This window comes from Lissotriton vulgaris, chromosome 3_1, assembly GCF_964263255.1.
Source record: "Lissotriton vulgaris chromosome 3_1, aLisVul1.2, whole genome shotgun sequence".
Classification (NCBI taxonomy): domain Eukaryota; kingdom Metazoa; phylum Chordata; class Amphibia; order Caudata; family Salamandridae; genus Lissotriton; species Lissotriton vulgaris.
Window position 1 is genome coordinate 264,407,917 of NC_141689.1, and position 15,487 is coordinate 264,423,403.

The window sequence follows — 15,487 nt, forward strand, 5'->3', positions numbered from 1 at the left end:
AGGGGAGTTTAAGGCTTGGCAAGTAGTGTAAATGCCGGTCCGAAGTGGCAGTAAATGGCACACACAGGCACTGCAGTGGCAGGCCTGAGACAGGTTTGAAAGGCTACTTCTATGGGTCTCACAATCAGTGCTGCAGCCCACAAGTAGCAGTTGAAGTACAGGCCCTGGTTATATATAACACCATTTTATAAGGGACCTACTGGTACAACAAAAATGCCAGTCAGGTAGTATCACATGCACATTAGCACTTTTTAGTAATGGTAAAGTGCTTAGAGTCCTAAGGTCAACAAAAAGAATCCTCAAAACATGGAGGGGAAAGGCAAAAAATTCCATGGGAAGACCACCCTAAGGATGCCAGGGCTAAAAGTGCCCCACACCCAAGGCTCCTTTGCCCCAATGTCCGGAAGGTATACACAAAACACCAAAGGAGATCCATTGGGTGTTTTTCACTGTCAGGACATTCAAAACCTAAACATCCTACTATGGACCCTACCCTTTGATCTTTAGTTCCTATATTGGGGTTGTCGTATAAGTATTGAAAAGGAAGGTTTAAGACTTGCATAAAGGTTTGTTTTGTCAGGTCAAAATGGTGCTTTGGAGCTGTGCTACAGTCTGCAGTGGCAGGCCTGAATGGTGTTAAAGGCTAATTTAGTTGATGGCACAATGAGTGCTGTAGCCCTCTAGTTGCCTTTAATTTACAGGCCTTTGGTACATGCAGTACCATATACTATGGATTTACATGTAAATGGAATGTACAAATCAGGTGAGGGCCAATGTTACCATGTTTTCAAGGTCAAGCCCTTTACCACTGGTTAGGTGGGAAAAAGTGCATGCAGTCCTAAAAGCCAAGAAATATGGGTTCAGCAAAGGAAGGTAGAGGAAGACAACAATCTGGGATGACCCTGCAAAAAAAGCCCTGTCCAACATACAAATGCAAAATATTCAGCTAATTCTTGTTATGAAATCGGCAAGACACTTACATTTTTTATTCTCATGAGTCTATCAATTTCTAAATTGTTAATTGTTGCACTTATAGTACAGCCCTTTGAGTAAGATTTCTACTTGGCCAACATTAATAATGTGTGAGCGAAAGACACTTGAAACAGATTTTTAGCTTCAATCTGTGGAGACCCTGCAGAAAGGGCTAGGCCCAACATAAATATGGAAAATGTTCAGCTCATTCTTGATATTAACTTGGCAAGACACTTACTTCTTTATTGTCATAACTCTATTGCTCTCTAAATTCTTAATTCCTGCATTTTAACTGTCCTTTGAGTAAGTGATCCACTTAGCCAACATTAACAATATTTGAGCAAAGGACACTTAAAGCAGATCTTTGGCTTGAATCTGTGGGGCTACCCTATGAATGGTGTTTCAGGAGGTCAGCTAAAACACACATAACTCTTCACCCACTAGCTGGTAACAAGCATATATATATAGTGCTCCCTGGCACCATCCTCAGAACATGTTTTGGGTCTGCAGAAGAACAGAAAAGGATTGAACCCTGCTTGCTGTGGCCTGAGAGGAGTCCTGCTGGATAGACGTTCTTCTCCTTGTACCCAGGAACAAGAAGTGGACTCTAAGGGTCAGTGAGCTGACTTCCTGTGTAGTTAGAGGGGCACAACCACCTGAAAACACACTTTTTGTCCTGAAGACCTGTTGACCAGTTTCAACTGGACCTGCTTTGAACCCTGTCCCGGACCCTAAAATCGTATTGGCAGGATCAAGCCCTATAATTCCTAAAAGTACTTCAGCACAAATCTGGGTACCTTGGGTGAAAAACTGAGGTAAATGAGTCACCCCTGAAAAGTTGATGACTTAGAACAGATTTGGACTTCCAGGCTTTCGGAGGAACAGGACTAACCACCAGACACAATCCAGCAAACGTGTGGCCTCCCTGAGCAGAAGAAACAGGTTTATCCTGCTTGGAGCTTCTTTGCACCAGGAAATCTGTTTTCATTAGGACACTGGCAAGAAGGTATTGGGCCTCACAGAGCCCTGTTCGAATACAGAAATTGGAACTAAGCTGAAAGCGCCAAAAGTATCCAGCTTACATAGCAATTTCTGTGGATGTTTCCCACTCTGAGATTTTCTCGCTAAAACCAACAAATTCAGCAGGACTTGCTCCACACCTCAATCAACCAATAAATCACTTGTAAAGCGCACTATTTACCCGTGAGGGTCTCAAGTTGCTGGGGGGAGGGGTGCTGCTACTGCTCAAAGAGCCAGGTCTTGAAGAGTCTTCTGAAGGTGAGAAGGTCTTGGGTCTGTCGCAGGTGGTACTAGGGTGTTCCAGGTTTTGGCGGCGAGGAAGGAGAAGGATCTGCCTTGGCGGTTGTTCGTTGGATGCTGGGGATGGTTGCGAGGGCGAGGCTGGCAGAGCAGAGCTGGCGGGTTGGGGTGTGGAAGCTGAGTCAGCTGTTCAGGTAGGCTGGTCCTGTGTTTTGGAGTGCCTTGTGTGCTTGGGTTAGGAGCTTGATGGTGATCCTCTTGCTGATGGGGAGCCAGTGCAGGTGTCTCAGGTGGGGGGTGATGTGGCAGCGACGAGGGATATTGAGGATCAGTCGGTCGGAGGCATTTATGATGCGTTGTAGTTGTCGTAGGTGTTTGACAGGGAGTCCTGTGTAGAGTGCGTTGCCGTAGTCCAGTCTGCTGCTGACGAGGGCTTGGGTAACTGTTCGTCTTGTTTCAGTCGGGATCCATTTGTAGATGCTGCTGAGCATGCAGAGGGTGTTGTAGCAGGCAGAGGAGATGGCTTTGACCTTCTTCGACAGGGAGAGGGAGTCGAGGATGAATCCTAGGTTGCGTGCGTGGTCCGTGGGTGTCGGTGCTGTTCCCAGTGTGGTCGGCCACCAGGAGTCGTCCCAGGCAGAGGGGGTGGTGCAGAGGATGAGGATCTCTGTCTTGTCTGAGTTCAGTTTCAGACGGCTGCTCCTCATCCACTCGGCAACGGCCTTCATTCCCTCTTGGAGGTTGGTTTTGGTAGTGTGTGGGTTCTTGGTGAGGGAGACCGTCCTTGATACAGCCTGCTGCCTTGCCCCACTGAGTTATTTTGATTTCCATTTTGCAGACTAACTCAAACTTACTAAAAGCAACAAATGATCTGTCAGACTCAAACGCATTTAGACACTTCAAACTGGTATTAAGTAGCACCCTAAAAGGGGAGATACTATTTCTGATCATTTTAAGAATCTGTTCTAGCATCCATAATGTGCAATTAGGATTTTGTCGGCCTGTCTCTGCCTCTATACTACATTGTGTGACCATCACAAATTATTTCATCTCTTTAATTATGTGTTAGAATGAGAAGGACATGCAGTATCCAGAACTCGGTATTTGTAAAGCGCAAACTAATCACGCCTTAGGGTCTCAAGGCGCTGGAGATCCACTGCACACAAAGGCAACATATTTGTGCTGTATTAAAACAGTGCTTTATTCGTAGAAATAAAAAAAGTACAGGTGACCAAAGGTTTTCCGTCTCTGCTGCCAGTTTCCGTGTTGTCGAATGAGAAGGCTGTCCAGTCTGGATTGTCCTTATTCTGTTTTCTTCCACCACCCTAGTATTCTTTCCTCTTTTTTCCACTCTGACAGTTTATTTTTCTTACCATTGTTTCACTACACTATCTTTGCCTCCTTAGTTCTACCTTATCTGCCTTGCTCTCTCTTGCTGTGGATCTGTTGAGGAAAAATAAGTCCAAGTCCAGAAAAATGAAACATTAAGCATTGCTTGCAGGCCAATGCTTCTTACAGTAGTTCAGCATATAATGAATGTTGGTTTAAGATGACTCACGACTATGATGTAATACAACTAAATTAACCAAAATGTATAAATCTAACAGCAGCAGGATCAATCAAAAATGCATTACATATATTTGCCAGAGCCTGCCTGAAATTGTAAAGAGCATGCTTGAAGTGAAATTGACATATTCATCCACTTCTGTGGCGGTGTTTCATCTGCTCTTATATAAAAGCAGCCAGACATCAAACATGTGCTATTTTTACCCAGATTGCTAACTGGTCTCCTGGCAGACACCCCCCAGTGATGTGTTGCTTCCCTTCACCATATGTCCCTTGCACCACGCACTGAAGGGGGGAGCAGAGAATTGCAGCTCTACAGTGCTGTGCACTCTTCTAGCTCCCGGTGGATATTTCTTTTAATTAGTGTGTTTTGTTGCAGTGATTAGAAATCCAAACACTGTTGCTGATTCAAGTCTCCCTAGATAGCTTGCTTGCTTTTGCTGACAGCTGAGAAGTTTTTAAATGTTGATTATGAGCCCCCGGAATTTGCAAATGGAAGAGAACAGGGAGCTCGGTTTGACTTCCAAGAGATTGGCAAGCCTGAATGAATATCCACAAGAAGCAATGATTACTGATGCTAAAGTACAGTTAGGACTACGGAGATCAGATAAGATGCTGCCTTATTTTAGTTAAATTACTTTACATTGCTCAGCCCTTAGGACATACCATGTTCTACTCATGCTTATATCATGTACTACTCTTCTGAACAAATCTATATGTGCTCAACATGGTATTGTATGAGCTCAGTAGAATACTAGAGAATTTATTACAAGCAGCGCCTTATCCAGTTCCCAAATGACAGTAGATTGTGAATTATATATATAGAACTATAGATAGGTAAGTGTGAATTAAGCGGGTGTGTTATTACATGCGGTAGGCAACAAGAGTTGAGCCCTAGGGGCCCGATTCACAGAATGACTTTAAGACTCAATCCTAAACTTACTACTATTTTGGCATTCACAGAATGCACTTACTACTTTTGGCATTCACAGAATGAACTTACTACTTTTGGTATTCACAGAAGTTAGGATTTTATCACAAACTTAAGACAGACTTAAGACAGACTTAAGACAAATTTAAGACAAACTTAAGACAGATTTAAGACAGACTTTAGACAAAATCCCAACTTAAGTCTGTCTTAAGTCTGTCTTAAGTTTGCCTTAAGACAAACTTAAGACAAAATCCTAACTTATGTGAATAACAAAAGTAGTAAGTGCATTCTGTGAATGCCAAAAGTAGTAAGTGCATTCTGTGAATACCAAAATGGAAGTAAGTTTAGGATTGAGTCTTAAGTTCATTCTGTGAATCGGGCCCTCTGTGTTTACGATGTTAATCGGAACCCTGAGAAGGAAAACATCACCATATTTCACTTTTTACCCATTTACACTTCTTATGTTATGTACGCCCCCCAAAATTCATCTGCTCTTGCTGTCAATTATAACAGAGGGGCATATGAGCAATGCGACGACATACATAGCATGGTCCCTCCTCCCCTCCCTGTCTCAAACTGAAAAAAATGCATCGCCTCTTGCCCACACCCCAATCACACTCTGGCTGTAACTAACCTTCCCTCTCCTCCAGATCATGGGTGACAGCAGTGATCATACTACATACAATACACCATTCCTCAAACATGGGGCAAATATCTATGTGCAGAGTTGATTATGTGGATTTTGAGAAAACAAAACAATTGAAGTAGCAAGGTGGATTTAAAGGGGCACGTGGTCTAGCACCTAGCTTGGCCTTAGAAACATGTGGGCTTATACAAAATGTATCCCAGGTACACCCTGGGTACAGCTATTTTAGACCTCGAGAACGGAGGAAGACCTACAATCATTTCTTAGGCCTTATCAAGAAGTAAAGGGGCTATTAAACAAATGCGTACTTTCCTGGAGCCAGGTTGTGTAATCCCTCTCCAGGGTGGAGGCTGGAGGGGTGGAATTTGCATATTTGACACTTTGATAAAGACATAGGTGGTGTCTCTGACAACACTTTTGTCAATTCTTGCTATCAGCGAAGGCTAACATCGCATTTGTTTGGCTGCAACTACAACCACTGCTCGAAAGAAGGTTGGCTATGTTGTGTTTACTTTATTTTCAGTACACAATAGAAGTAAGAGGCAAATTGTTATAAGATGGTATTGAGAGACCATAATTGCATTATAAAAATCTTGGCTGTGAAACAGATATGACTTACTTAATTCCACTATCACTATCTGGTCAGCTAAACATGCAGCCCTCATATGATAACTGTATTTTCTGAACTTTTCCTGTCTGATTGCTGTTTTCTCTTTTGGTGATATATGTATGTCAATCATTATCACAATATTAACCAATGCAGACTTTCTCAACTGTGGTCAACCTGACTTCCAATACAATAGATAGATTACTCTATTGGGGAAGTCTTAATACTTTTTAGTTTGTTAATAATTCTGTTGTTGTTCAACATTTCTGCTATTTAAATAACATTACAAAGTTGAACTTTATTAAAAAGGTGGTGGTCCATAACCGCCACAACAATGTGCAAATTGTAAAGTCACCACTAGCAATCAGGGAGGCAGGGACTAATTTTTTGGGGGGCATTAGGATGCAAACTTAGTCCCACCCCTTCTACTGCCAGTTCAACATATTTTTTGAGCCGTCAGTTTAGGGACCTGAACTGGGTAACATTTCTAAGTTAGTGTTGCAAGGCAGCACTGAGTTTGCTAAAATATCTTCCTTTCACTAGTCTTCTCTGCAGAGTAATGTGGGAGGGGGCATCAGTGGGTACTCTTAAGCCCCTTTAGGCTGTTGAGAGTCCAGTGTCACTTTGTCTACCATATTCATATCAAACAGTGTGATACATCAGTATCAACAGACTTATAGTATTTTGGTCAGGGCATTGTAAGTACCACAGGCCTTATCTTTCATTAAGAATTGATCAGTAACACCCATGTGTCTAAACACTCATATCGCCATTTAATGAGTTAGATAGATGCAATCATCCACCTCACACCAATGAATTTCATATAGCTCTAGGAATACCTGTGTTGGATGCTATACATTGATTAAAGCAGGTGGTTGGAAGCAGCAATATATAAATATGTGGCTGCTTTTCTTGTGAGAATACTTCACTTTCCATTGCTAATTTCCGAGGGGGGTTGTATCAATGTTGCACTTGCCTGCTATCATTTTTAAATCTCTGCTTCCTGTATTGTGAGTTCCTTCAACATAGTAACATATCAGCCTGTCTCCTTCTGCTCTCAAAGAGACAAGCTTATGTGGCTATCTTGGTAAGGAGCTCATAATATGGTGGCCGCACTGCAACAGAAAACAAACTCCAACAGAAAATATGCAATAAAATGAATATAGTCTTTAGAACCTCTTGTTATCTTTTCTTCCTAAAGCCTAAGAATACTTTGTATCAACATACGGAGAAAGTCAATCAACAGGTAATTTATATACACTCAAATATTGTGCTGAGTTTCATAAACATCGTGAGGCCTTATGCTTTCACTGACTCCCCCCATGTGTCAGATAGTTTTTATGAATACGTAGAAAATAAAAGCTCTTCGTTAATGAGAAATAAGACATTTCTTGTCTAATACTACTATTGCAGTGTCTCACCTTTGCCTACTCTTTCTACAAACCACAGGAAAACTAACTCTAACACAAGACATCGTTTCATTAGATACTCAGGATAAAACACTTTGTCTTTGCTAAAGGTGTAGAAGTGTGACTACATGACTGTATTTTTTTTATTGTAAAACTGTGATTATATTATGGTTAATAAAACTCTTCAATTAAGTCCTACTGACCAGCACAAATACCCCAAGTACTACTCAACAGTGTGATTAAACAAAGGAATCTGGTTTAAGAGGTAGCGAAGCGTCATTTCTACCAATAGACTCAATTTCATTATTAACAGAAAGATTTCAGTGCAGTGTTATTCTGACATTTCTGAAATGCTTGCATGACCATGAAGATTTGCTATGAGAGAAGTTCTATAAAGACCTGCATACTGAAATGATGGAAGCAAATGCCACATATTGGAGGAATAAATACATCTACTATGGGTTTTCTTAATTGTTTTCCTCTTTGAATTGCAGAATCTCAGGTTCCTGATCAGCCAAGCTCTCTTCATGTTCGGCCATTGACAACCGGCATAGTTATGAGTTGGACTCCACCACTAAACCCCAACATTGTTGTAAGAGGATACATTATTGGATATGGTGTTGGCAGCCCTTATGCAGAGACAGTGAGAGTGGACAGCAAGCAGAGATATTATTCCATTGAAAATTTGGGTAAGCAATTCTATGTGCAGTGCAACTCACTCTATTGTGTTTTAGCTAGCATGCACTCCTAAATGTCAATATGAAATTTATTAAGCAGTCATAGGTTCCTATGTTCTATACAACAAATTAATTGTTTGATGTAAGAATATGCATGGTAGTCCGCCACAAGTAATAAAATCATTAAACCGCTACGTTTCAATAATTTAAACCTGAGCTCAACTCCTGGTAGCTATGTCATAGTTAAAATAGGCTAGACTTAGAGAAACTATTGTAGGAAGTGCCCATCTTTTGATTCCTGTACCTCCAGACTTTTACCCTGTCTTTTTGGTGGCGGTTGAACTCAGTGTACTGTACCACTCTGAATGTATGTATGTATGTATAGGCATTTATATAACGCACTACACGCACTACTTACCCGGAGGGTCCCAAGGCGCTTCGACCACTGCGAAACCCTTCCTGGCTTCCCTGAGAGATGGTCCCTTAATGGGTATCTCCAGGGTGAGACCAGGCATCCCCGGCGGTCTGGTGGGGCCGTTAGTGAGGATGAGGCAAGCTAATGCCCAGAGTTGCCGAGTGTGATCGCTGATCAGAGTGGGCACCGAGGCAAGAGAATTATCGAGTCCGCTGACCCTGGTCCAGAAACCTGCCGCGCCGGGAATCGAACCCTGGTCCCGGGCCGTCCTCTGCTCTCGGGTCTGCTGCCTCTAACCAGTGAGCCACACTACCTCACCACCTGAATCTGTAATACAGGGCCAGTGCTTCGCTTTTAACCTGGTTTAATTGATATACTTGTATCTGGCATATTTAACTTGAATATACAACCTTAGCATTTGGTAAAAAAGTGTACCCAGGACCTCGAAGTTAAATGCTGTGCTATCAACTACAGTGTCAGTACAAACATGGCTTTAGGCCTAACATTATTGCCTGAGTGGGGCAGTGTAAAAACTGCAATTCAACCTGTTCAAATAAACCATTTTGACATTATTAAACTTTCCTTTTAAATATTTCTAAGTCACCATTTAGTAGGCCTTGTTGCCCGCAAGGCAGGGGGCATAGTATTTAAAATTAGGAAATGTCGGACTTTAATGTTAATATGTTCTTACAGTGGCTAACAGCAAAAAGCTATTTTCAATGTAGTGAGGCTATCTGGACCATAGAGGCACACTGGCAAACAATATTTAAAATGCATCCTGCTACCTCAGTGTAGGGACCAGCTCAAAATACGATTCAACAACTCGTTTTAATAATTATCAAAGGCTCAATGTAATCAGATTTATGAGAATAAAGGAAAAGTAACATTTAGAAAGTTTTCTTTCCAGTTCCAGGACCTCCACAAGCCCTAATTCATGGGGACTAATACTATGGGTCAATATTTACACCATATATGATGGCCATATTGAAAGTTGAATGTGCCAATTACGAGTTAGTCAAATGTACCTCATTTTAGGGATTACAGTACATGCACTGGAGCCTGATTAGCAGTGTCCCAGGGTACAAAGTTAGAAATCCAGTAGCATCAGCTTACAAAAAACATGGGGGATGAACTACTCAAAAAGGGCCCTTTCTCATAATTAAATATTATATATTCATTACCATTCCAGGAGCCACTTGTCAATGGTGTAAGCTGATACCTTGATTTATGCTAATTCAAGTTTTGTATGTTAGTGAAATGTTGAAAAGGAAAGTAATATCCGTTAAAAATCCTTGTAGTTACATCTATATTTGTGCCTTTTAGTGTCAACATTTTTCTTTAGTTAATGGCCTCTTTTTTGTCTCTTTCCCTGTTCTCTCACATATCTATTTTTCTCTCTGCTACAGTGTCAAAACATATTTTGCCTAGTGGCACTTTTCATGGTAGGTTCTGATTGTATCTGCCCTCCCCCTCTAGAATGATGGAGATGCTTCAAACTATCTGCTCACCCCAGCATAACACCTGTATTTATAAAACTGAAATAAATTGGAGTAAATCAATTTAAAAGAACAGCATTTTATTGTTTATTAAATCATGACAAATTGTAAGTCTTAAATTCTGACCTAGAAGAATAATGGCATTTGGAAGGCAATTGGAAGGTCCCTAGAGAGGTCTCATGCAGCACATTAGTTTTCGGACGCAGCATGTACATTATGACATTGTTTGGCTAGACCCTAGGTTTTATTCACAAGTAAAAAGTATTTAGATAGATGTGACTGAGGTGGTAAGAAATTATTACCTTAGTGGTTGATCCACCCCACCAAATTCATTGTTTCCCTCGACCTACACTGGACACACCACGGCAAGCTTAGAGATACCAACAGACTCTTACTGACACGCTGGTGGGTGGCTTGCTAAAGACTAGATCAGGCCTGTAATACATAGTTGTCAAGTCAAATACACACTTACTCACTATAGAGTGTGAATGAGTTACTATGTAGTTTTTAGGAAAAGGGAAAGTAGTTTGATTTATATAATGATAGTTTAATGAACAGTGTAAAAATATTTTCATGAATCTTGTATGCAACAGTGAACTATCAAAATAATATGTGTTTTGCCTTCTCATTTTTTTGCAGAGCCAAGTTCCCATTATGTAATTTCCCTGAAAGCCTTCAACAATGCAGGGGAGGGAGTTCCACTATATGAAAGCGCAACTACAAGATCCATGACAGGTGTGTTGAAACCATTAAATTAATTTTTAGGAATCTTGATCCCCTTGTGAAAAACGTTGAAAGCATTCAAGGGTAGTACAAATTCAAATGACATCTACAAAACCTATTGGAAGAAGATGTAGACCAGATATAATTACATCAGTTTACGTTATTTATTATCATTTGTTTAAATTGAGTGATGTTGAGATATACAGTGTGCTATTTTTGCAGTGGTGATTCTTACAGGTTTAGAATCTTTTAATTACTATGTTTAAAGTACCTCCCTTAATGGAAACAGAACCCTATCATTCTTTCGTCTATTACCTGATGTTCAGCTGCTCTTCAAACTGTGTCTTTCACACTAGTTTTATCTCAAGGAGAAGCTGTCTAACTATAATGTAAAAGGCATAACATAAAATAATTCAGTCTCTCTTTTTGAACACATCATCTCAATTTAACAAATGTCAGAGAGAAGAATGAAACTGCAAGAAGGAGCTAGTTCAATACAGATATAGTCGTTAATGCAAAACAGCAATAGTGGCATCAGTTTGTCTCTCTTCTGAAGACCTATAACTCTGTTATTGATATGTATTGTTGGCCTATCATTAAGGCTAAGTTTGGCTCATCTTTGGTAACTTGCTCTAACTACCAGTCAATCCCCTGAGAAAGTACGTATAATAACGTATGTACCAGCAAACCAGATATCAATATAACCAAAGAATAAGGAACTTAAAGGTCCATGCCAAACTTTATCAAATAGATAAAAATGTACAAAATAAAATTTCCTAAAAATGGAGAAACCGATATTAGTATAAACATTTTCGAAGGAAAAGCAAAGACACACAAAAAAAAAGGAACCAAAGGGTTTACGGTTAATCAGTTGTAAAATGCGAAACCATCAATAATACAAACTTGTAGTATGGACGGAAAGTAGGGTGACTCTTCAGGGTCAGTCAATAGCCACCGAGTTGTAGGGAAAAGGTTTATATTTTAACCCCTGACTTTGATGAAATTTCAAAAATTTCCAAGTTAAATCTCTCCCTGGATAGCATGCCTTGGGTTCTCACAAAAAGTAAAAAAAACCTTCGGGTTCTAGAAATCAAGGAATCATCCCCAGGACAATCATTGTGGCTTTTAAATTTGAATGCCTTGGTAATAACAAGACCCTGGACAAAGTGATCTCTATGCCTTAGGTATCCCATATTGCGTAAACAGCGGAGAAGATCTTTATCAAAAGGTGTTAGTTCAGCAACATACAAGAAATACACAATTGTTCTCAAGTGTCAGAAATACCTGACATTACGCCATGATGACATAACTTTTTTAGTTAAGCAAAAAATCTTGACTCATTGCTCTTTGATTGAAAGTGATAGCATTATTGTAACCATGAAAAATAAAAGTAGAATCCTTACTGTAAAAGTAAACAAACCAAACAAACATATGGATATTTTTTGCAGAAAAATATATTAGAATCTGTTTAATACACCAGAGCCCTTAGCTGGGAATTTGCAAATACATACGGGAGTAACCCTATTTTTTCTATAGTTAACAATGGCATGGAAAAAGTAAACACGTTTTCATAATTATCTCCATCCTGGGTATCACTGTTCAGTAAAAAAAACAGAGGCAAAAAAGAAAAAAATCTGATTTTGTTTTTGTTTTTGTGAACTGCAGCTTTATTCAAGTGCTGTGTTTTGTCTTTTAATTTGACTTCTGGTTCTGACAGCATTGTGACATCAAAGTGTAGTAGTAATAAGAAACTAAAGTAGAGCAGCTATATAATTTCTTATTACAGGAGGAACTGCAGGATTTCATGTATTATATAGTTCTAGCTGTGTATTTGTTTCTTAAGAAAACAATTCATGTGAAACTTGTCCACAGAAGGTGAGGCAGTAGTCGGTGAGTAATTGAGTGGATAACCATTTGCTCAAGTACATCAAAGCCTTTGATTAATAGAAAGTGAAGTAGAATAGTTACAAGAACATGAAGATGTTAAGAATAACTGAGTTAGGACTTTACTGAAATGTCATCATTGTGTTCTTTTTATTGCAACATTCTTTGTATTTCATATTTCAACATCAATCTATTGACTATATCTAGAAATATAGTTCAAAGGAAATCTGTAATTGTCAGATCAAAAACCTAACCAAATGGATGGGGATTCTGCTGAATGTGCAAAAATGATCCCTATCTTAAGAAAAGAGGAATTATTTTCTTGAGTCCCCTCACTCACCCAGGGTTACCCCTAGGTGACATGCTTCATCATTGGGGCAATTCCAAACAGCTGCTGTTTGGGGCATGCTGCAACTTGTGAGGGGACTCAAGAAAAGAATTCCTCTTTTCTTAAGATAGATGCCCTTTTCGCACCTTCAGCAGAATCCCCACCCATTTGGTTAGATTTTTGTTCTGACAATTACAGATTTCTTTTGTTCTATATGTACCTCGGAGGATGAACCTAACCTTTACCGCCATATCCCCCCATTTTTGATTATATATCTAGTAATAACCAATAACGTAAAAGTGTGGTTACAATAAAAACATGGCGTCCATCTTTTCACTCTGTCTCACGAAACATCGCACACATTGCCAAACACATAATTACTAAAAGTTAAAAATATTATAAAGAAGGTCACGTGGCACCTGAAATGCAGGCTGTCATTTGAAAATGTATCCCTTATGTTGCACCCCTTGTTTAAAACCTCCTCCAATGAGTGACTCTTAAGTCGCTGAGAGCAACATTGCAGTAGATAAATCATTTGGGGACCCATATGGGATACTACTGTCAACAAATGAAGACCGTGGCAGCAGGTGCTTACAAGTGACTAGATGAAACATGCTCATCTGAAGTATTCTCACAAGAAAAATGCGTATATGTTCAGGAAAACAGAAAGAATGTGCACTTCATAAACTGGGTTAATATATGAAAGAAGGCAGAAGGGTGCAATTTAAGCCAAACGTTTTCAAGGATATCATTTTTGGTAAAGGTACAAGTCTCTTGCCTGCTGGCTTATATGGGATGAATGAAGGTACAATTTTAATGATCCATCATGCACAAACTTCCTAAACTATTCTTAGCCTTTCTTGCCTATTTATGTCTATAGGAATAAAAGATGCTGATTCATATTAAAAATAAAGAAAAACCTAAACCACTTACATTTCTGGGTCTACTCACAGTGTGTTCATATAACTATGAAACGTTACAAAGTTGTGGAATTGTCAAGACCGCTGGTTGTCTATATAAACAATTTGATATTTGTGACAAATAGAATTATTGAGACGAGGCAGCTTCAGGGTGACATTTGAAAAACGTTTATTTATGAGACTTACCAATTGACTACACGGAGTCCTGTAAGGAACAGAAGTGATGCCTTGTGGGTACTGAAATATCTGGAGAGTTGTTTAAATTAAAACGTGGGTAATTATTACTGTCCAATCAACACTATTTTCACTTCTCTTTCATCAGACAAAAACGATGCCAATAGTAGAGTTATGAGAATAGGTTGGACTGGGAAGACATGTAGGCACAGGAAATGAGTTACCACCACTTTGTACAAGCCGCAGATGAGCCATGGCTAATTGCCTGTTCCCTAAGGAAGCCATGTGTTCAATTATACCTGTTTCAGTGCATTGATTGATTCTGCCAATAACATGTTCAAACAATGAGGAAAGCGCGAAAGACAGTGGTGCATTTGGACTGTCTGTTTCTGAAGGTTTGTCAACAAAGAACTCGATGTCCTTATCCTCTAAACCTTTTCCTGGAGACACAAGATGGCGACACGTACATCTGGTTCGATTTCAACAAAGCGCCAGAAGCACATTGTGAGTATTTTCCATAGCAGACTCCCAACGTGGTGTTGTGTGCTTCTTCCGGACGCAAACAGATGGAAGTGAAAAACTGGGCCCTGCCCCACCATATTGATAACATCTGAACCACGTGACAGAAAATTAAATGGTAGGGCCATGTTCATTACAACTGCAGTCACTGAGAGGAGCTCATAGAAACAGAGTATATCACTCCTTTGAATACTGGCTGCTGAAGTAAAATGGGTCAACAGAGCCATTAAAGTTCTGGAATTGCACAGAACACTTGTGCATTAAGGGAACACCAGTTTAGCTTAATTTATGATCAAACATTTAATGAGCTAATTTTCAGTCAGACTGGTTGCTCTTTCATTCACTGAACTCCTATAAAGGCTGAGTCAAACATGTTACACTTTCAAACTGATGTAGCATTGAGAGAGCTACTTCTGAAAGTAAGCCTTTCCTTCTGCAACTTCTGCATTGTCGGGTCAACATAGGGTATACAATGAATGTATAGTTCTGAGGTTTATAAACCGACTCCCATCACATTAGGAATAGGAACAACTGTTAGTTATAGCGCTTCCAGACAGCAATAACTCTTGAAGATAGAGCTGTATATACAAATGTAATTTTTTTTTGCTTTTTAATAAATAAACATTCTCAAAAAGATTGGCTATAAAGTACCATGCAATGCAAAATTAATGACAACCTGTCTTAACACATTTCTACTCTTGTTTCTAAGTGGTGTTAATAGCAATCAATGTATTAGTACCTTACAGTCGTCGAAAGTCTGGAGGCAGAGTTGGGTTTGCCAGTATTGAGTGCTGGATTTATTGAGTCATCCTTTTATGCAATGGTGCGTGTTTCTCAGGGTGTCATAGAATCAGAAATAGTCTGTGATAACAAAATGGAATCTGAACTCGCCTGAACATCTCAAGCAGCAGTGTAGACTTTCTGATTTACTATATTCAGGGCCAGAATATGCCAGTCCCT

General features: G+C 39.8%; 1 protein-coding gene across 1 annotated transcript in view; it reads left to right on the forward strand.

The window, feature by feature from the left end:
• Positions 1-15,487, forward strand: part of DCC (DCC netrin 1 receptor) — a 1,223,862-nt gene that overhangs the window by 1,092,716 nt on the left and 115,659 nt on the right. The window contains exons 15-16 of the mRNA XM_086960395.1: positions 7,886-8,080; positions 10,619-10,714. Coding sequence (XP_086816521.1) covers positions 7,886-8,080; positions 10,619-10,714 — 291 coding nt within the window. The remainder of the gene's footprint in view (positions 1-7,885; positions 8,081-10,618; positions 10,715-15,487) is intronic.